The sequence below is a fragment of the Zea mays genome, chromosome 2 (assembly GCF_902167145.1).
Source record: "Zea mays cultivar B73 chromosome 2, Zm-B73-REFERENCE-NAM-5.0, whole genome shotgun sequence".
NCBI lineage: Eukaryota > Viridiplantae > Streptophyta > Magnoliopsida > Poales > Poaceae > Zea > Zea mays.
Window position 1 is genome coordinate 6,063,592 of NC_050097.1, and position 21,490 is coordinate 6,085,081.

Here is a 21,490-nt window from a genome sequence, read left to right on the forward strand (position 1 = left end):
GGTTTGTTTTTGTTTGTCGTGTCGTGTGCTAGCCCCACCCACCCCGTGTGCCCTGCCGTCTGTCTGGTTGGCCCGGCACGGGGGGCGTGGTGTGAATTCCATGCACGAGAAAGGTGCGGCCGCACCACCTCCTCTCCGGCGAGGTCGGTCTGGATTATGAGCTCCAAGAAAACGCGGACCGATTGACGTGATTAGGCACGTGGACGGCCGATATACTTACCGTGCGTTTGGTTGAATGTACAAAGAGGGATGGAATGAGGCGGCCACGTTTCTATAGTGTTTAGTTGAGAGTCAAGCGGGGGAGAGTTAAATATCGGAGTGATTTTTGGGGACGGCGTGATCCAAAAAATTGAGGGGACGGTGGCGCCCCCGACTCATCCTACTTTGACATCAAACCAAACACATAATTAATCTACTCTGGCCCACGTGATTAGGACGCAGGCAGCTCACTCTTCCTTATTACTTAACTACTGCACTGCCATTGCCATAGTACTCCTATATTAATCTAATAATCTTGGCATTTTCCGCACCGGGTATAGCACCGAGATATTTTTTACACCCTGCGTTAATTTCCCTTTGCAGACACCAAGACATTTGCACTAGTATGTTTCTTTTTTCTTTCTTTCACCGTTTCCGCCCGCCCCCCCTCGTGAAAGAGGAAGGCAGTGTCGCTTTCTCTTGCGTGGAGTGAATGCGAGTCAAGAGTGATGCCATGTGTGGTGCACCGGTGCTGCTTCCATGTTTTGTACTGTAGTAATAGTACTTCCCAGCAGCATATAGCTGATCGCAAAGTGGGCACTGCTCTACGTTCCGTGCCCACGACATAACGACTGCTCTCACGATGACAACAACGCGCATTGGATCCTCCCAGGTTAACGTTCCGATACAAGGTGTCAGCATCTCAGACAGGAGCAATGAGCAGACAACGAGAACAAGCCACGACATGCGAGAGTCCATCGTCCAAACGCCAAGGTTACTGAGCCAATATGGGCTAAGTAGTGGGTCAGCTATCTATGGGTCGCTTGATGTTCGAGTAGTACTATATAAAAGACAAACACTTGTGTAATAGGGGCATGAACAATTTAGCTATCAAATATCAGACAAACTCGTCTTCCTCCCAGCTATTCCCTTCTCCAAGTCTTATTCTCCTCTGAGCTCTTCCTCATCGATCCCCCTTATCAGGTGTCGCTAACATTTGGTATCAGACTAGGACTCAATCTCGATGGAGGCCACGATGCAGGATATTCTAGACGCACTGGCGCGCATGGAGGCACGCTTGACCGATGCGCTGATGGGTCGCTGCGGCGAGCAGTACGCACGCGAGCACACTTCCCCCTTCGACGGATCCGCGCCTCCTTCTTCCATCGTCAACACACAGTACCGCGACGAGGCAATCCTTCCGCCTCTCGTCCACGACGACGCTGCGAAGGTGGCGTCCTTGGATTCGGGAAACGACTTTGGCCTGCAGCAGACCGCCACGGTGCTTGCGTCCCTAGGGTCCGACGAGATGTCTTCGTCGACCATGCCCCTCGCCGGCTCCATATCCGACCGCTACATTCCGCCGCTCTACGACGACGACTGCTACACCATGCCACAGCCGTTTGTCGATACTCTCGCCAACCCCGACGATGACCTCCTCCAGGAGCTCGACGTGTTGGACGAGGATGCCACGAGCGCCAACGCGGCTGACGACGATTCAGGCGCTGTCCTCGTCTATGCGCCGCTCGACTCGAACATCGACAGCAGCGGATCACCGCGCTACCCGTGCCTCCCCGAGGGCGCGGTGTTGTTCCATCGGGACCCGGACGAGAAGGTCCTCATCGGCGGGACGGAGTTGTCCGGCGAAGTCCGCCGCCTCCGTTTCTCCTTGTCGTCACCAGACCAGGCGATGAACCCCGCGCTCGTCCCCAACACCGACGCAGAGGAGGAGGAGGTTCTCACCATCACGCCCACCAAGTGTTCGACAATATACCTCAACCGCGGCATTTACTCCGTCCCCAACCCGTTCCTCCATCGTCAGCACCTACTCCGGGACTGCGACGACAACCACGTCGGAGTCGACGTCGACATCCTTCCTACCTCCGAGTTCGACGAGGGTCCCATCTTCGACGAGGAGCCCTGCTTCCACCGTAGCCTCCTGGATTCAGATCCAGACTCTCCCTACGACTGGGTCGTCCCCGTCATCGCCGTCCACGGCAGCGGCGACACTGAGCTGTCCCACAGCGAAGTCGACAAGGTCCCCGCGACCGCCGCGCTACCCAACCTGCGCGAGAAGATCTGCTGTCGGTTCGTCGACAGGACGAAGCTGTCCCGCCACGTCCGCCTCATCCACTTCTCCCTACCGTTGCCGGACCAGGTGCTCGGCATCCCCACCGGCACGCATGTCTTCGACTGCACCAGCGTTGACGGGAAGCCGTGTATGCGATCGTACACGCCGACGAGCAAGGAGGACGAGGTTCTCGCCACTACGCCCAACGGGTGTTTGATGAATTGCTTCATCCTCACACAGAGTTGTTTCTCGCCTCCGGTCAGTTGCAGCTGGGATGCAGTGATGCAGAGACAACCATGGCCACCACCTATGCAATCCAACCGTGTTGTGAGCATCACCGACCGCCACACCGAGGAGACCAGCCCCGTGCGCAAACTGGTTGCCGAGATCATTGGTGTGCTTGGGTCAAAACACATGAGAACTGTCACGCCGCTTCCTGACACCGGTCAATGGCTGCTTCTATCATTGATCGAGAAGCTCCCTCAAAGCGTGGTTGATCTACTGAGAGCTCATGTTATCAATCTCCATCATTATCTGATGTTGTTTAGCTTGCTGGGATTTTCAGTTCTGTTCGACTGTATCAAAGCACCTGACTCGAATGCTATCTGTAGAGGCATAACACAGGATATGACATATGCTGCTGTTCAAGCTTACACAGATGCATATAAGCCTGATTGGGAACGTATCAACTTCATTGTAGACATTTTGAGATCGACTCCTGGAGAAGGGCCTTCGTGGTACCATCTTTTGAAGAAAGTTAGTGGCGGCTGCAATGATCTTAAGAACAACGAACACATGCTTGTTGTTGTCCTTACCAAACAGCAAGCTATTAAGATAGGAGGCAACTTCCAGATCGTGGAGTATTTCCTGGTTGAGGCAATCCAAATCCAGTCATATGGAGCAGAGGGCAATACCGAGCTCAACCTTTCAACTGGTGACTACATAGTGGTAGGGGTGTCAGATGTCCAGGTCTGGTGTGGCTGCGATCTGCTATTCCGCATTACAGACTGGCACATTCCATGGCATATCATCTTGGCGGTATCAAAATTTTCCATCGGCTTGGGAGCCGGCCGAAGCTCAAGAATGAAGAAATGTCAGCCATATGTCCAGTCGTCAGTCACTTCCTGTGACAAGCAAAAGTTGTTTGTCCGATTCTTTGGTGTGCTCTACATAGTGTTCAACAAGATGAACTTCATGCTGCTGTTGGACGACGATTGGGAGCCACTGATGGATAATTACCGACCTTTGGGAATAAAATCTCTGAGGTTCAGCACATTTTCTCTTGGAAATATGTCACCAAAGATAGAAGAGCAAAAAATTCAGTACATCATTCATACCATTGGAGGAAGCTTAACTGCAGTTCATGGATTTTTTGTCCAACTTGGTGTCAATGTGGATACGAGTGACTGGGAGCTTCAAACTCTGGGAAGACTTTCGGTTACTGTGGCAAAGCAAGCCAAGCTCGACCGCTTCCCCATCACCATTAGTGATCCAATCTCAGCTACGTTCGGTGAACCATTTGAGAAAGCCAACCCAAGCCATTCCTCCACAGCAATCGTTTGTCGAGCTGGTTCAGGAATTGGTATGGCTGTTTGCCTTGTTTCTTCTAGTCTAGGTGTTGTTGCTAGTGGCCAAGGCAATTTCAAAGTCTTAGTTTGGGATCCTGGTGGTTATGCATATCACAGCTTGGGGACAAGCTGTATTTCAAGCGGTGGGGAATGTCAGCATCTCAGACAGGAGCAATGAGCAGACAACGAGAACAAGCCACGACATGCGAGAGTCCATCGTCCAAACGCCAAGGTTACTGAGCCAATATGGGCTAAGTAGTGGGTCAGCTATCTATGGGTCGCTTGATGTTCGAGTAGTACTATATAAAAGACAAACACTTGTGTAATAGGGGCATGAACAATTTAGCTATCAAATATCAGACAAACTCGTCTTCCTCCCAGCTATTCCCTTCTCCAAGTCTTATTCTCCTCTGAGCTCTTCCTCATCGATCCCCCTTATCAGGTGTCGCTAACACAAGGACCCTAGATTGTTTTTGTGTGTGTGTGTGCGTTACAAAAAGACTTGCTACCAGCTCGAACCTAGCAGCAGCTTCGAGAACCTGTTTGTTTACTACCACTAGTACTATTGTATACTGATTCCAGTTAATTAAGCACCGTACCGTGTGTCGAGGAAGAGCATTGCCAGCGCGCGTGCATTGTATTGTATGCACGGCTGTGGACCGTAACTTTGGCCGCCACTCCGCCAGCTGATGAGCAGGGGCAGTACAGGCCAAGAACGATCCATCATGGACGCACGGCATGAGCTAATGTTGGGGAAATAATAATCTGTGCCGTTTGCGTACGTCAGCAAATTGCACGGCTGTTTTCTGGACATTGCAAAAGAGTGTGAGAGAGTTTCTTTACGCAAGCAACGGAATCTTACTCCCAGCACGTTATATTTCCAGGCACCAAATCCGAATCGCATCAGTGTCAGTTTTTATTATTATTTTTTTAAAAGAGAGAGAGAGATAGTCAGGAGGGGCGGCCAGGGCCCCTGCTATGTGTGCGACACCGACAATAATCATACAAAAAGGTAAAAGTTCTTAACTTTTCTTTTTTCGAAAGTTTAAAGTTCTTACTTCGGTGTCAGCTTCTGTAAAACATGCTAGAAACGGACGTTTTTGCCTGGCGGCCTCGCCAGGTAAAGCAAAATATCCTGGAATAAAAGGCAGCAGCAATAGATCCTGCAGCTTTGTACCTTGCCAGCAAGAGATCCTGTGGAATACAAACCAAGAAGGAGAATTTCGCCATTGGAAACGAACTAATCATTTTTATTTAGTATATTGTATTGTATATGTACGCGCTATTTTGGTATAGCTGTGGGCTGTGGGCTGTGGCCACCAGCAACAACTACCCAGCAGCCAGCAAGCTTGGCAGCAGCAACAGGCTGCCCCCCAGCGCACAACGTCTAGATGCAAGGACGCGAAATAGATGATGATTTTGTGAAATCGATGATAGGAATGTCAGTCTTGTGAAATCCGTCCATAGCGGCGGCAAATTTTCAATTTCGTCATAGGAAATGGGGTTTGGCTGCGTCTCAGCCGCCATATGTCAGGAACTGATGGGACGGGACACCGAGGTTTTGGCCTTTTATTAGGCGCTTTTGTTTGGCGCTGCGAGGCACGAATGCTGCCGTAAGACTATCTTCCGTAGCTCTCCTATTTCAAATTTCATTCAGTATTGTTTACGGTGCAAAACAAACAATGTTTTGCACGATGTGTTGGATATCTAAGAGATGGGACGAATTGGATGCATGCTTACGCGTACTGTGATTCGTGTGATTCGTGTGCTTTGCGATCTAGCAGTATCTGTAATTGTAGTAAAGAAGTTGGACTGTTGGAGCAAGAAAACCTGACACCGTTTCAGACTCCAATTTGACGTTGCATGAAACTGCGGCAACAAGATATCTACTTTAATTTTCAGTCAATCTCTCATATGCTAGCATATCAGAAATCTCAAGAGCAACTGTCTACTTATTCATTCTCTTTCTAACTATAGTACTTATACGTTGCACGTGAAAGAGAAATGTGCATGTTATTTTCCTCGCGCTCCCATGTCACATTCTGACAGCAGTATTCGCACTGTTTCGTTCCAACTAACGCATCGTTTGGATATCCATTTATCCTCCTCAATATATATACGCAAGTAGTTTAATATAAAATTTAATTAAATTCTACAGTAAACTACTCTAAAACAACATATGGTAACACGTGTATATTGATTGGATGGAGGGAAATACATCTGCACCACAGTTGCGGAAAGCAACCCCAATCGAAGCATCATGAGAGCAAGTGAGCAACCACCCGTGACCGTGGTCGCGTCAAGCCGCCAACTGCTGAATTTGTTTCACTAGCTTTCTGATCTACACATTTTTTTTCCATACTTTAAATATTACAAGGAGTATACAGACAAACCATTGCGATGCGCCGACTACATTAACATACCTCGAGCTTAACCGATCGAAATATAACAGCCTCATGTACATGTGCAACGGGTCATTTTGCACCTGAATACTTCTGCTAGCTCACGTAACTGGAGTCCTTGGTCGGAATAAAATTTTGGTGGACCGTCCCCGCATACGCGTTGAATTTCAAAAAGAATGCACCTCAAAATTTACAAACCCTCGACCAAGCAGGTCTCGAGGCCGAGACACCCAGCCAAAAAAAATTACACGTACACCAATGCGTGCGCACTTACTGGCCTTATCTTGACCTTAAGCTGCCCGCTTCACGCGAATCACGCATGATTGGCTGTGGCGACCACTTCAGATGCAAGTTCAGCTTCCCGCTCTTCGCTCCCTCCAGGTTGAAGCTTTCCTTGTACTCTTCCTCCAGCAAAACTTTTGTCAAGGTCAGGATGCACCGCCCCATGTAATCCTACGGAAAGCATATCCGACGGTTACCTTACATTTGCAGTTGGCAAACTACTCAACTGGTAAGAATATGAAAGCTCCCGTTGAACTTACTCTACGGAAAGTGTCATGATCATATACTTCCAACATAAGCATGTCATGTAAGCCATCTTCAACGACAAAATCAAAAGTTTGATTCCATACTGGGTTCAAGCTTTCGGTCACAACCTGTGGTCAGTCACATCATAGGGACAGTTGAAGACTTTGCCCAAGCAATTTCTGACCATAGCATTATTATGGTTCTCTACTGATCCGAATATAAATAGAATTAAACACAATATGTAGCTAACCAAACTGATGTTAACTTTGGTAGTACATAAAATAAATTGACTAAGCATGTTTAGACATAGATATGTACACAGCACTAAGTAATTTGTATTTGATGAAGAAATTACCCTTGTCTTGTACTTTGTCTTTGTCTTCTTGAGAGAAAGTATGACATATGGGTCAGATTTTCCATTCATATCCATCGCAGGCAGATCCTCCCCAGATATCACTGTTACTGAAAGAACTCCTCGTATGATAATTTCCCTTTTCTTTCTTGAAGACAGCCTATCAAAACTAGAGCCCCCCGATCCATTTTCCATGTTTGTCAATGTTCTCTCCAATGAAGTCATCGAAAAATGTTGGCTGAAAGGGTTTGGAGCCTCATCCTTCATGTCAAATGGACAGTATAGCAGCTCAAGGTGCACCTGTTTTAATCATGTATGCCACGAGAAAAATATTATGTACGTCTATGACAACACCCCTGATGGTTCCTCAAAAAGAAAAAAAGAAATAAGACAATTTTCTAGGACCAGGGAAAGGAAAAGTGAGCAGTGCTGCTTTCATGAAAATCAAGCTCACCTGACCCCGATCTTTCCTGTCCCTTTGAATCTCCAGATCTTTTACAAGTTTTAACCAGACATCCTTCACTTTGCCTGGCTGTAGATCCTTCAGCCTGACTTGAGCACAGCCAATCAATTCAGATTCTTGAATGCCATCATCATCATAAATCTTCACGGTTACACTCTGAGTATCAGCATCTTCAACAGTAAACTCAAAGTGTTCATTCCAGATAGGGTTCAGATCGTTGTTCTGTAAAGTAGTTGAATAAAGCGGTTAGAAATAACTCTAAAAGACAGCTCACAGATAAGCAACTAAACTTACAATTGTTTTACTTCTCTTCATTTTGTCTGGTAATGGTCGCACATATACAATGGCAAAAGGATCCGATTTTCCTATCAGATCTTTGTTTGTCAAATCTCTTGCCTGCACAAGCTTGACCTCCAAGGTACCAACAGGCTTCAGTTCCAGATCACTGTACATATAATCAGTTATGATCTTTCCTATGTGATATAACAATACAGGCTAGAAAGATATTAGAATCCATGGATCAAATTACCTGTAGTCCCCAGGTATAATAGGAATGACTTTCCTTACTGGCCATGTTATTGAGTCCTCAATAGCATTTTTTATAGTGTCCTGCACAAAAGGAGAATTATACCTATTATCTCAAGTATAGGGAACACGGCACCCAATTATCTGCTACAAAAATTAATGTATTGCCAAACCTCAAGAGCATCTGAAATTCCAGGTACAGCAGAAATTTCGCCGCCAATGACCTTCAGTCGGAAATCCAGCTTTTTCTGACATGGCACATGATTTGAAAAAGATAAATGAGATTAAGGCAACACATGTCAGAATAATCAGAGGAAAAAGGGGCAAAAGAAACCTTCTGTCGTAGAGAAAAGCAAACAGCTCCAAAGCAAGGTAGCTCTTCAATTAGTGGTTTGAAAATTAAGCGGAAAACTCCTGTAAAGCCAATGTCCTTCACCTATATAGCAAGATCACTCACAAAGATTATGGTGCATCCACTTCTAAATTTTGACATGGACAGTCACTCTATTTGTGATACCATACACAAATGTGGGAAAAAATCCATCATGAGTAAACCAGAGACTAGCAGTGATCTAAAATTCATCTTTCTTAGCACAAGAACATGAAGACCAACAAATTGTTCCAACTGGTTACCCATAATGGTCAACTCTGTGAGTTAGGCATAACTCATGCATTTAATGCATCATCATATGGTGGCATTTATACTAAAGGGCCCAGGTCCAAGGCATAGCCGTGAAATATCTCACCTGTATTGGAAGCGCGACACCAAGTCTAGTTTTTACAGCAAGTATGATACTTGGATTGGCATCCCAATTCATCTCTAGCTCCATGACAATACCTGATTCCTTAGTATTCTCAATGATCGAAATACCTGCACCAAAATCAGTAGAACTTACAGATTAGGATACCAGGTAATGAGAAATTTACACCACATGTTGATGAGGCTAGGTAGAAATTGAAAATCAAATAACACAAACCACGAAACTGAAGACTATAGCAGAGCGCAAACTCACTGTTAGAGTATATTTGGTAGTTTAGATATTGTTGTTACTTGTTAGAGTGGACACACTAATCAGTTCAACCCAAAAGCTTAAGTTGTTAGGATAAAGTAGGTAATCCATTTATACACTTCAACACCCCCACTCATGTGCAGCCGGATATAAAGGCACAAACGTGGAAATAAAGGGACGGATGCACAAATAAAGCCTCTGCCACGATTCGAACTCAAGAACTCTGGGTTTGATACCATGTTAGAGTGGACACACTAATTAGTTCAAACCAAAAGCCTAAGCTGTTAGGCACTTATACACTTTAACAATTGTGTCTCGTAGACTTTCATATGTATCAGTGGGTTGCCTTATCTCCTATGTTATGTGCTCTATATAAATTGCCTACATCATGTAGTATATAGAAAGTAAGAAATACTATTTAATATACTCTTCTCCCTGTTGTTAAAACATATATCTCTTCTCCCACAAATACGCTTCTCTTCACGATGTGAAATAGCCTAGCTATTTGCTCATCACTACTCACTAGCAAGCATTCTCTCCCATGTTCTTCACTCTTCCACATCAGACTCATCTACTATGTAGCTAGCATTTGGACACACCCTTAGTGCCATGGGCAAAAGCACCATCAGTGTGGTGGTGGAGTCATGGGTCATGGGTGCATGACTCACACCAGGGTTGAAATCCTGGTGTGCACCTATCTAGATGTTTGTCAAGTTTAATGGTTGTATGCATCCCTAATTGAACAAGAGGCTAGAAGTTATACTTTTGTAATCCAAAAACTGGGGAACATGCGGTAGCAATTATCATCGATAAAACTATACAGTACTATCCTCTAGGGACTTTTATAACATTAGGTGCAGTCCCATGTGATACATTCTCAAATCAAAACCTCACAATTTGATTTCTTTTACAGCATATTATACATAGCTACGGAACTGTGAACATATAGAAGTAAAGCAAACACAAGTATGGCAGTGATGGAAAATGCTTGGGCTATGTTATGGGAATCAATGAAAGTAGTATGAACTTTCAAGATACCTACCGGTAAACTGTGGTGCAACAGTACCAAGAGTGAGTTTTGAGAACTTCAGGGACGCAATGATTATTGGCCTATATTGTTCAAGAACAGGCTCTACAGAGGTTTTGATCAGTTCTGACGCCGCCTGCAATGATGAATGTCAAATAAAAAAATGTGTACATAATAAGATTGTAGTTGTACACAAGAGAAGTCAAGTAAAAAAGAGATTAAGTTGAATCCAAGTTTTGAAGTTCTGTTGCAAGAAAGCGTACATCATTTACAAATGGCCAAATCTTTGTCAGCTCCTGATTAAGCCATTTTAACTGCAACATTGTGTCGTCAACAAACATGCATCAACATATAGTGCAGAAGAATTAGAGGTAACTAAAGACAGGCAAATACCTTTTGCTGCGATGAGAAAACAACCCAAGAAGGGTATAGGTCAGCAGGGAGTAACTTTCGTGAATCTTCAATCGTCATTCTTGAGAAACTAGCAACGGTAGCAGCCTGCGTCAAAACAGAGAAAGACAACTCTTAGTATCAGGAATGGCTGCAATCTGGACAAATGACTAACAAAGTATGTTAGAGTATACTCTTAGTTCCAATTTATAATTTGTTTGATTTTTTACGCCTAGTTTGATCAGCTCTCTTATTTAAAAAATTTCATAATTATTATTAATTTTTACTGTGATATCATTTAGCATATAATATACTTTGAGTATAGCTTTGAATTTTTTATTTTTTCGCAAAGATTTTGAATAAGACAAGACGGTCAAATTCGGAAAAAAAAATCAAACAAATTATAAATTGGGACGGAGGGAGTATTTGGTAGTTTAGATATTGTGTCTCATAGACTGTTATACGTATCTATGGGTTCCTTATCTCCTAAGTCATGTCTATATAAACCGCATAGGGGCTCAATGCAATACATCCCATCCAATTACATCAATTTTATTCTCCTTAATGATACTAGAGTTTAAGTTACGATCTAGACTTCCCCTTCCACTGCCGCATCGCCCCCCGGGGAGATCGATCTCTGTCGAGGGTTGCGCTCTCGTAGTTAGAATTTGCGGCCGACCCTTCTGATCTACCGCGCCCATCGTCAAGCTTCAACAGATCAGGAACTCACGGGTATCTCCACATGTCCTAGCAGGGTTTTCTTTGCTACGAGATCACCGAATTTCGCTATTTTTTCGTTTTCCCTACTAACCCCTACTAACCGAGAAACGGATTTCGGTCCAGTATAAAAATACAAAAGTCAAATTTTAGTCAACAAAACAAAATTTGGATCACCCCAAACGAAATTGTGAACCATGTGTCCTAGTGACTGATTGGACTCTCCTGCTAGCTAGATCATGCCTTGTAACTTATGTGTGGCATCGTGGTGACGACTGGGGGGGCACTGGCCACAACATCCATGCCTCCCCTCCACGCGACATCGTGGTGTCGGCTTAGGCCCACGAGGGGCCTCACTGCCTCAGTCACCCCGACCCCCAGATTAGTTGTTGTTGATGTGAGTCCTTTAGTTCTTCCTAATTAGTGATCAAGTTTGCATCATACACAGCCTGTCAACCGCGTGTCTTCGATATCGGCATCAACAACACCGGCCTCTTTATCTTCTTTGACTGTGTTGCATCGTGTGACCTGTGGCGTACCCAGAACGCACACGTGTGCCATGCCTCTTCGTCTGCACGTCGACCTACACCAGCTCATCCTCACCACCACTGATCAGAAGGCTCCGCCTTTGACTACATCGCCATCTTCGTCTATGGTGCTTCCTCCTATGTGCTACCATCACCACGGTGCCCCTAGCGCGCCTGCGACTTGTGTGGCTCCTACTCTTCTATGAGCTCAACAACTTCCATTGACCACAACTATCCTTCGCACGACATATCAACAACGGTTGCCTAGGGCTGGAAACGAGCCAAGCCGAGCTCTGCTCGGTGCGTGACCGAGCTCGACTCGGCTCACCCACCGCATAAGTTCAAGAATGAGGCTCGACTTAGCTCGAAGTTGGCTCGCGAGCTGGCTCAACTCGGCTCGCGAGCCGCGCCTTGGTAAATATTATTACATTATATATTGAATTAATAGTATGTAAATATGAAATCTAGGATCATTATTCAATATTATGAGTAATTTAATATTTAAATTGTCATATATTCATCATCAAAGTCTAAGAAATTATGCAATGGTCCATTATTTTCTACAGACTAATTAATTTAGCACAGTTGGCACAGCTTGCGAGCCGGAACGAGCTTGCTCGGCTCGGCTCGTTGGACCAACGAACCCAAAAATCAGGAAGCTCGTGCCGGCTCGCGAGCCTCAAGCTTATTTTCCAGCCCTATGGTTGACTGTCCTCATACTCGGCTACCTCGACACCGACACAACGGGATATCATCCGCATGAGGTCCTTATTGGTTTTTTCCTCCAGCCGCAGCATCTACATTGCAATATTGCAATGACTGCAGGGGATGTTAGCCTTTGGCTCCTCTTTCAGTCTAACCGTCTACAATGCTCCCACTACAACTACGGGGGGTGTTAAAGTATATTTATATTTGGTAGTTTAGATATTCTGTCTCATACGTTGTCATATGTGTTAGAGTATATTTAATAGTTTAGATATTGTGTTTCATAACCTACCGTATGCATTCGTGGGTTGACTTATCTCCTAAGTCATGTACTCTATATAAAATGCCTAAGGGCTTAATGAAATACATCCATCCAATTAGACCAATTTTATTCTCCTTCAAAGTGAACCATTTGAGGTTTGAGATATATACAGAATCAACAGTATCTATAGAAATTAGCGAAATGGAAACCATGAGGGGATCAGGACAAATCACAGGCCTAAGGCAAAAAGTAGGCTAATTGTTGCATGTGGTTCAGTGGTTGTTAATTTATTAGTATACGCAAACTTGCACAACGAGAGGGTGTGACCACGAACAACGAGCTTGCACATGCTACCAGCCATGGAAAAGAAGCACCGAAACTGGCATATGACCTGCAGTCCAGCGTTGCAGTGCCTGAACCAAATACCATGCTTCGTGCTATCTCTCCTGCTTAAGATTCAAGGATTGAATCCCCTCAACCTCGAGTATTTACTCCAATCCCAACAAGGCGTCAGAGCATCTCTGTACATAGTGAGCCCAAAAGGGAAAAGAAACACCAGGGCCTTTCTGGCGCACCAACAAGGCCGAATCTACTATCCGAAGCCAGTGGAAAAGCATGCCGACACTGGAGACCAACGCCTCCCCACCGAACCAGGGAAGGGAAGGCAAGCGGTTCGTCTTCGCTTCGCTTCGATTCATACGCAACGTGATTTCTTAAGAGCTACTACCACGAACCTCATATTCCTATCGGAAGCAGCACGCATCGAGAATATTCGAGGACGGGCTGGCCGAAGCCAGGGATTGCGAAACAGTACGTACCAGTTGTCGCCGACGGGCGGAGCGAGAATTCTCGCAGCGGACGAAGCCGACGATGAGGGCGAGGCCCGCCGCAACCCCCAACACCAGCCCTACCCAGAACCCCATCCCGCTCCTCCTCCTCCTCCTCCTCCGGACGACACTTCACCGGTACCGCCGCCCTCCCGCCTCCGCTAGCCGACGGGCGCGCGGCTCGCCGCGGAGTCGGAGATGGCGAGGAAGCAGCAGAGCTATCGAGCTGGCGCCGGGCAGGGGCAAATGCCGGCGCGCGACGGCAGCGGGTACGGTCGGCTGGATTACAAGTGGAAGGTTCGCTCGTCTCGTGGTGGGAGTTTGAAAACACGAGAAGGGGAGCGGAAATGCTGAGAACAGACAAGGGGGCGGAAATCGTGAGGGAGCGGGCGTCGCGTCGGGAGAAAAGCAGCCAAACCAACGGGGGAGATGGAGATCTCGGAGGAAAAAGAAACACGTGCCGACTGCCCGTTTCATTTAGGTTGCTCGGTTGCCTTTCTGGTCAGGTGGTGACGTGGCGGAGGCGCTAGCGTCGCGGTGAAGCGGTGGCGCTGGACTGGCGGACAGGTGGGGTAGAGATGTTGTGGGGTCCGCAGGATAGTAGGTGGTTTGAATGGAATTCTGGTGGACGGTGATGATCTGGCGCGGTGCTGTTTTATTCTGGTGGTTTGAATGGGTTGGGAAAGGAACCGAATCGATTCGCAGTCGAGTCAAATGAAATTATATTAAAATTATTAATAATCTTTGTTCTTCAGTCACGCTATGTAAGCGGGCAACCGCTTAGGCTACAGTGAGTAGCTGTAAACAAGATTCTACCCACGTTGAGTTAGCTATACAGTAAAAAATCAGGGGCACCTCATCTACCACCGAAAAACGTAGGGTGAGCAAGGATAACGCATATACAGCGTACCTTTCCTCTACTCTGTCAGACCCTCCACGCACGTAACAGCGGTAGGGTGCATATATAGCGAAGTGGGAAAACGATATAATATGTAGTAATCGATATAGGGTTGATATATAGAGTAAGTATGACCGCGATAAATTATAATATAGGATAAATAATCTTACTGACGAGAATAAAATATTTTTTAAGTAAAAATATAGAGTAGTATGAGTGTGGATAACCTTACGGCATGTTTGAAAACCCCTTTTAAAACCACATTTTATAATCCTGTGGTTTACCAAATGTTATAATATAGCTATGATATATTTTAAATCAATTTAGTTCAACACTTATTTGGCAGCACAATTTTTTAAATGGGCCGGCCCGACAGTGGGCCTGTGACCCAGCACGGTCGTGGCCCGGCACGAGCACAGCCCGGCCCGACTAGAACCGTGCCCGGGCCGGCCCGGTCCGATAGCCGTGCCGGGCTTGGGCCGGCCGTCTGGCCCGCGGTGCAGGCACGGGCCCGGAACAGTTAATTGGTAGGCACGATAACGGCCTGTTTTAGGAATTTATTTTGTAACTGTCAGTCTGTTTTTAGCTATAATACTGATAATATGTTATTATATAAGAGTATTCTGAATTGTTATATGTGTTTCTATGTGTATCTGAAATTCTTTATCTAAGTATGTATCTAAAATTATAAATATAATTAATTGAATCTAAACTAAATTTGAATATTATCCTTAAATTCTGAATTTTAGAGTTTTTTTGTGTTTACGGGTCCGGGCCCGACCCGGTACGACAGGTCCGTCGTGCCTCCGGTTCGGCACGACCCGTATAAGAATAACCGTGTCGGGCCTGGGCTGTGTCAGCCAGCCCGCGGGCCGGCCCGGCCCGGCACGGCACGACACTGAACCGTGCCGGGCTTGGACTAGCGCCCCTTTTCGTGGCCCGGCACGTCCCGTTGGACATGTATAGTTATAGTGTATGAGGGAAGGAGAAAGGGCAAGAATGTAGTTGCATGCCAGCAAAATGTTTTTAGAGCCTAAAAATACAGTGGTATTGGTAAAACCACAGTTTAAAAATACAGAGTTTCTAAATGTACTGCTAAACATATTTAGGCCTAAAATATCATATGGTATGCTTAAATATCACAGTATTGTCTTAGGGTTAGAAAAATATTTAGTCCACAATCGGTGAAATGTGTCAGAAAAATAAAAGCGCTCGTAACATATATATACCAATAGCATGCCGTAGATATTAGTGACAAAAATTGTGAGTTGATGCGATGCAGAATTATTGTTGTGTCGATTCAATCAACATGAAAATAGGAAGAAGAGGAGAAAGTAAGTTGTCATGTAGGTGACATTCCTAAAAATATGATTATCACCACCCGAGTATATGAACATTTAGACGACGCTTGTTTCAGAAACCTATTCTCTTAGAACTCGTGCGCCCAGCCATACCACACCAAGTAATTGAACGACACTCGCTTCAAAGACCTGCTCTCCTAAAATTAGTGCGCGCAGGCACACCACACCACGTTTTAACTTGAGAGAGTTTAATTACGGTGTATATCTATTTAATCTTCTCTTAAAGTATTAGATGTTGTATTATCAATAGGGATTGAAAAAAAACCATCACTTGCAAGTGCCAAAATATGCTAAAATATTACTCGTCAACTCCTAACACTCCCAAAAACTTCTAAAAAGGACCCCTTAAAATTCTCTATAGAGAAAGTTTCCTTGTTATTTTATTCACTTTTTTCTAACCCTTCCAAGAATCTAAACACCACCTCAATTTTCCGAACCATAACTTTTGTTGAAGTTTGTCTCCCCCTTCGAAAATTCGCTCTCCCCTTATAAGTTTATGTGCCTTCTCTTTGGAAATTTCGAGTACCTATAATTTCCGAGGCATAATCCTATGCCGGAACGCCTCTCTAGCCAAGCATAAGTATTTATTTCTTTCAGCCTCTTACTTCTCTCTCTTTGCCATTCTAATTCACTCGACCACCCTAGACAAGAGCAAGCTCTCTCTTTCACTCTCTTATACTCGCTCTCACTCTTGCATAGATCCCCATCTTGTGAGTGATGTTGGAGTGAGCTCTTCATTGGATCTTGACTTTAAAGAGTAATAATTATCTTAAGCACTTGTGGCATATGCCAATGACTTTTTATTCTATTATTCTTGGGTCCTTTAAACCCTATACAACTAGATGTTGTCCGATGACATCATTATTTTGTGCTTATAAAGGGTGCCTAAGAAATTTGTATTACTCATTTGTTCTAGTGGATATCCCGGCTTGATCTTTGTCGACGCTTGGGAAAGAGGGGAGAAAGACCTTTATAGAATACATGGCCAAACGGGTGGCCCGGCCCAACCCGGCACTGGCACGGCCAGGTCCGGCACGATAAGGGCACGTCCTGTTTGGCCCGTTTAACAAGCGTGCCGTACTAGCACGGCACTAATGCCTGAAATCAGGCCCAAGCACGACACTAAGGGCCTGTTTGGTTGGTTTCTCTCGGCAACCTGGTTGTGTGAGCCAGGACCGATGAAGCCTGTCTCTGGAGATGCGACCAATCTGCTCGTATCTGGTGAGCCTAGCCCAGGGTGCTTTGAGGATCGTGCGAGCCTGGATCCAAATCTGCATACAGGCAACTAAACACAGAGTTCGCACGAGCATAGCCTGGCTCACAGCAACCAAACAGCAACTACCCGTATTCCGCGATGCAAGCACACGCAAATGCAGGCAACCAAATGCACCCTAAGACTTCTTAGTCGTGTCGTGCCGGCACGGTAAGCCCGAGCAGCCCATAGTGCCAGGGCCAGCCCAAGCACTACATAAATCATCATAAAACTTACCATAATCTTATACATTTACAAAAAAACACATTCAAAGCATACTAAATAGCTAATATTGAGTTGTTTAGTGAAATGACCGCCTCATTAAAAACCTATCTAGGCAAAAACTCACCCTTGTGAGAAAACCCTAGATAGAAAAAAGAGTACAACCCACAACTCATTTAGTGTTCTTACATATATCACATTGTTCAGAGTTATAGTATAATTACAGACACACAACCATAGTTCTAAGTTCAATCTAGCTAAATAGGATCAGTCATCCACATGTGGATTTGGATAAGCAAGTGTTTGAGATTGAGATGCATGAGAGAACCCTCAGTGTCAACTGGAACTTTTTCATCCTTAGCTCATAGAATGAGTCTTCAAGTTCTTTGTTCTCAATAGTGTGTTGGGTCCTTGCATTCCCTTCCTCCCAGTCCTTAATGCATGTCAGCATCTCGACCATCTCCGAGGTCAGTCGACGTCTGAAAGGGAATTAGGCTTACACCTATTTCCTAAATGATTTTGGTGGTTGAATTACCCAACACAAATAATTGGACTAACTAGTTTGCTCTAGTGTACAAGTTATACAGGTGCCAAAGATTCACACTTAGCCAATAAAAAGACCAAGTATGGGGTTCGACAAAGAGAGCAATGGATAACCGAAGGCACCTCTGGTCTGGCGCACCGGACTGTCCGGTGCACCAGGGGACTTCACGCTGAACTCTTCACCTTCGGGAAAATCCAGAGGCGCTCCACTATAATTCACCGGACTGTCCGGTGTACACCGGACAGTGTCTGGTGCCCCAGGGAAGAGCGGCTCCGGAACTCGCCAGCCTCGGGAAATTGCTCCGCTATAATTCACCGGACTGTCCGGTGTACACCGGACTGTCCGGTGAACCAGCAGAGCAACGACTACTTCGCGCCAACGGTCACCTGCAGGCGCATTTAATGCGCGCCAGAAGCGCGCAGAAGTCAGCCACGCGCGAGACGGTGCACCGGACAATCTACAGTATTTGTCCGGTGTACACCGGACAGCCAGGCGGGCCCATAAGTCAGAAGCTCCAACGGTCGAATCCCAACGACCTGGTGACGTGGCTGGCACACCGGACATGTCCGGTGTGCACCGGACTGTCCGGTGCACCATACGACAGTCAGCCACCACCAAACGGCTAGTTTGGTGGTTGGGGCTATAAATACCCCCAACCACCCCACATTCAAGTCATCCAAGTTTTCCCACTTCAACTACTTACAAGAGCTCTAGCATTCAATTCTAGACAAACCCAAGTGATCAAATCCTCTCCAAACTCCACACAACGCTCTAGTGATTAGTGAGAGAGATTTGCTTGTGTTCTTTCGAGCTCTTGCGCTTGGATTGCTTTCTTCTTTCTTTGATTCTTTATTGCGATCAAACTCACTTGTAATTGAGGCAAGAGACACCAATCTTGTGGTGGTCCTTGTGGGAACTTTGTGTTCCAAGTGATTGAGAAGAAAAGCTCACTCGGTCCGAGGGACCGTTTGAGAGAGGGAAAGGGTTGAAAGAGACCCGGTCTTTGTGACCACCTCAACGGGGAGTAGGTTTGCGAGAACCGAACCTCGGTAAAACAAATCCACGTGTCACACTCCTTATCCGTTTGCGATTTGTTTTCCACCCTCTCTTGCGGACTCGATTATATTTCTAACGCTAACTCGGCTTGTAGTTGTGATTATTTTTGTAAATTTCAGTTTCGCCCTATTCACCCCTCCCTCTAGGCGACTTTCAATTGGTATCAAAGCCCGGTGCTTCATTAGAGCCTAACCGCTCGAAGTGATGTCGGGAGAACTCGCCAAGAAGGAGATGGAGACCGGCGACAAGCCCGCTACAAGCCACGGGAAGGCTTCATCGGGAGAGTCCCACAACAAGGAGAAGAAGAAGGAGAAGAAGAAGGAGAAGAAGACTTCTTCTCACAAATCGCATCGGAGTGGCGACAAAATAAAGAAGATGAGGAAGGTGGTCTACTACGAGACCGACACTTCATCACCTTCTACCTCCGGCTCCGACGCGCCCTCCATAACTTCTAAGCGCCATGAGCGCAAGAAGTTTAGTAAGATCCCTTTACATTATCCTCGTGCTTCTAGACGTACTCCATTACTTTCCGTTCCATTAGGCAAACCGCCAACCTTTGACGGTGAAGATTATGCTAGGTGGAGTGATTTAATGAAATTTCATCTAACCTCACTCCACAAAAGTATATGGAATGTTGTTGAGTTTGGAGCACAGGTACCATCCGTAGGGGATGAGGATTATGATGAGGACGAGGTGGCCCAAATCGAGCACTTCAACTCCCAAGCCACAACCATACTCCTCGCCTCTCTAAGTAGGGAGGAGTACAACAAGGTGCAAGGACTAAAAAGCGCCAAGGAAGTTTGGGACGTGCTCAAGACGGCACACGAGGGTGATGAACTCACCAAAATCACCAAGCGGGAAACGATCGAGGGGGAGCTCGGTCGCTTCCGTCTTCGCCAAGGGGAGGAGCCACAAGATATATACAACCGGCTCAAGACCTTGGTGAATCAAGTGCGCAACCTCGGGAGCAAAAAGTGGGATGACCACGAGGTGGTTAAGGTTATTCTAAGATCTCTTATTTTCCTTAACCCTACTCAAGTACAATTAATTCGTGGCAATCCAAGATATACACTAATGACTCCCGAGGAAGTAATCGGGAATTTTGTGAGCTTTGAATTTATGATCAAGGGCTCATGAAAGATCAACGAGCTTGACGGCCCCTCCACGTCCGAGGCACAACCAGTCGCATTTAAGGCGACGGAGGAGAAGAAGGAGGAGTCTACACCAAGTAGACAACCAATCGACGCATTCAAGCTCGACAATTAGGAAATGGCGCTCGTCATCAAGAGCTTCCGCCAAATCCTCAAACAAAGGAGGGGGAAGGACTACAAACCCCGCTCCAAGAAAGTGTGTTACAAATGTGGTAAGCCCGGTCATTTTATTGCAAAATGTCCTATATCTAGTGACAGGGGTGACGACAAGAAGGGAAGAAGAAAGGAGAAGAAGAGATACTACAAGAAGAAGGGCGGCGATGCCCATGTTTGTCGTGAGTGGGACTCCGACGAAAGCTCTAGCGACTCCTCCAACGACGAGGACGCCGCCAACATCGCCGTCACCAAGGGCCTTCTCTTCCCCAACGTCGGCCACAAGTGCCTCATGGCAAAGGACAGCAAAAAGAAGAAGGTTAAATCCAAATCCTCCACTAGATATGAGTCTTCTAGTGATGAAAATGCTAGCGATGAGGAAGATAACTTACGCACTCTTTTTGCCAACCTCAACATGCAACAAAAAGAGAAACTTAATGAATTGATTAGTGCCATTCATGAAAAGGATGATCTCTTGGATACCCAACAGGACTTCCTTATTAAAGAAAATAAAAAGCATGTTAAGGTCAAAAATGCTTACGCTCTAGAAGTAGAAAAATGTGAAAAACTTTCTAGTGAGCTAAGCTCTTGCCATGAAACTATTGACAACCTTAGAAATGAAAATGCTAATTTGTTAGCTAAGGTTGATTCAAATGTTTGTAATGTTTCAATTCCAAATGATAATGTTGAGTTGCTTGCTAAAATAGAAGAATTGAACATATCTCTTGTTAGCCTTAGAATTGAGAATGAAAAATTACTTGCTAAGGCTAAATATTTTGATGTTTGTAATGCTACTATTTCCGACCTTAGAACTAAGAATGATATATTGCATGCTAAGGTTGTAGAATTAAAATCTTGCAAACCCTCTACATCTACCGTTGAGCACACTTCTATTTGTACTAGATGTAAAGATATTGATGTTAATGTTATACATGATCAAATGGCTTTAATTAAACAACAAAATGATCATATAGCAAAACTAGATGCTAAAATTGCCGAGCATGACTTAGAAAATGAAAAATTTAAATTTGCTAGAAGCATGCTCTATAGAGGGAGACGCCCTGGCATTAAGGATGGCATTGGCTTCCAACAGGGAGGCAATGTCAAAATTAATGCCCCTCCTAAGAAATTGTCCAACTTTGTTAAGGGCAAGGCTCTCATGCCTCAGGATAATGAGGGTTACATTTTGTACCCTGCCGGTTATCCCGAGGACAAAATTAAGAGAATTCATTCTAGGAAGTCTCACTCTGGCCCTAACCATGCTTTTATGTATAAGGGTGA

The 21,490-nt window shown here is 45.5% G+C and overlaps 2 protein-coding genes and 1 long non-coding RNA gene across 3 annotated transcripts; 2 read left to right on the forward strand and 1 right to left on the reverse strand.

The window, feature by feature from the left end:
- The first annotated feature begins 868 nt into the window (after positions 1–868).
- On the forward strand, positions 869–4,450 carry LOC103645855 (uncharacterized). Its single transcript, XR_561846.3, has 2 exons — positions 869–1,182; positions 4,280–4,450. It is a non-coding gene; the product is annotated as an uncharacterized lncRNA (long non-coding RNA).
- Positions 895–4,407, forward strand: LOC103645854 (uncharacterized). Its single transcript, XM_008670564.4, has one exon. The coding sequence runs from the start codon at positions 1,223–1,225 to the stop codon at positions 4,013–4,015; it is 2,793 nt and encodes a 930-aa protein (XP_008668786.1). The 5' UTR covers positions 895–1,222; the 3' UTR covers positions 4,016–4,407.
- A 1,716-nt stretch (positions 4,451–6,166) lies between the features above and the next one.
- LOC103645856 (synaptotagmin-5) lies at positions 6,167–13,999 on the reverse strand. The gene is made up of 13 exons (XM_008670565.4): positions 13,564–13,999; positions 10,538–10,642; positions 10,408–10,458; positions 10,160–10,280; positions 8,854–8,978; positions 8,442–8,543; positions 8,281–8,355; positions 8,112–8,191; positions 7,877–8,027; positions 7,574–7,804; positions 7,123–7,419; positions 6,782–6,895; positions 6,167–6,692 (listed from the first exon to the last, which is right to left on the reverse strand). The coding sequence occupies exons 1-13, from the start codon at positions 13,666–13,668 to the stop codon at positions 6,519–6,521; spliced, it is 1,731 nt and encodes a 576-aa protein (XP_008668787.1). The 5' UTR covers positions 13,669–13,999; the 3' UTR covers positions 6,167–6,518.
- Between the last annotated feature and the right edge of the window lie 7,491 nt (positions 14,000–21,490).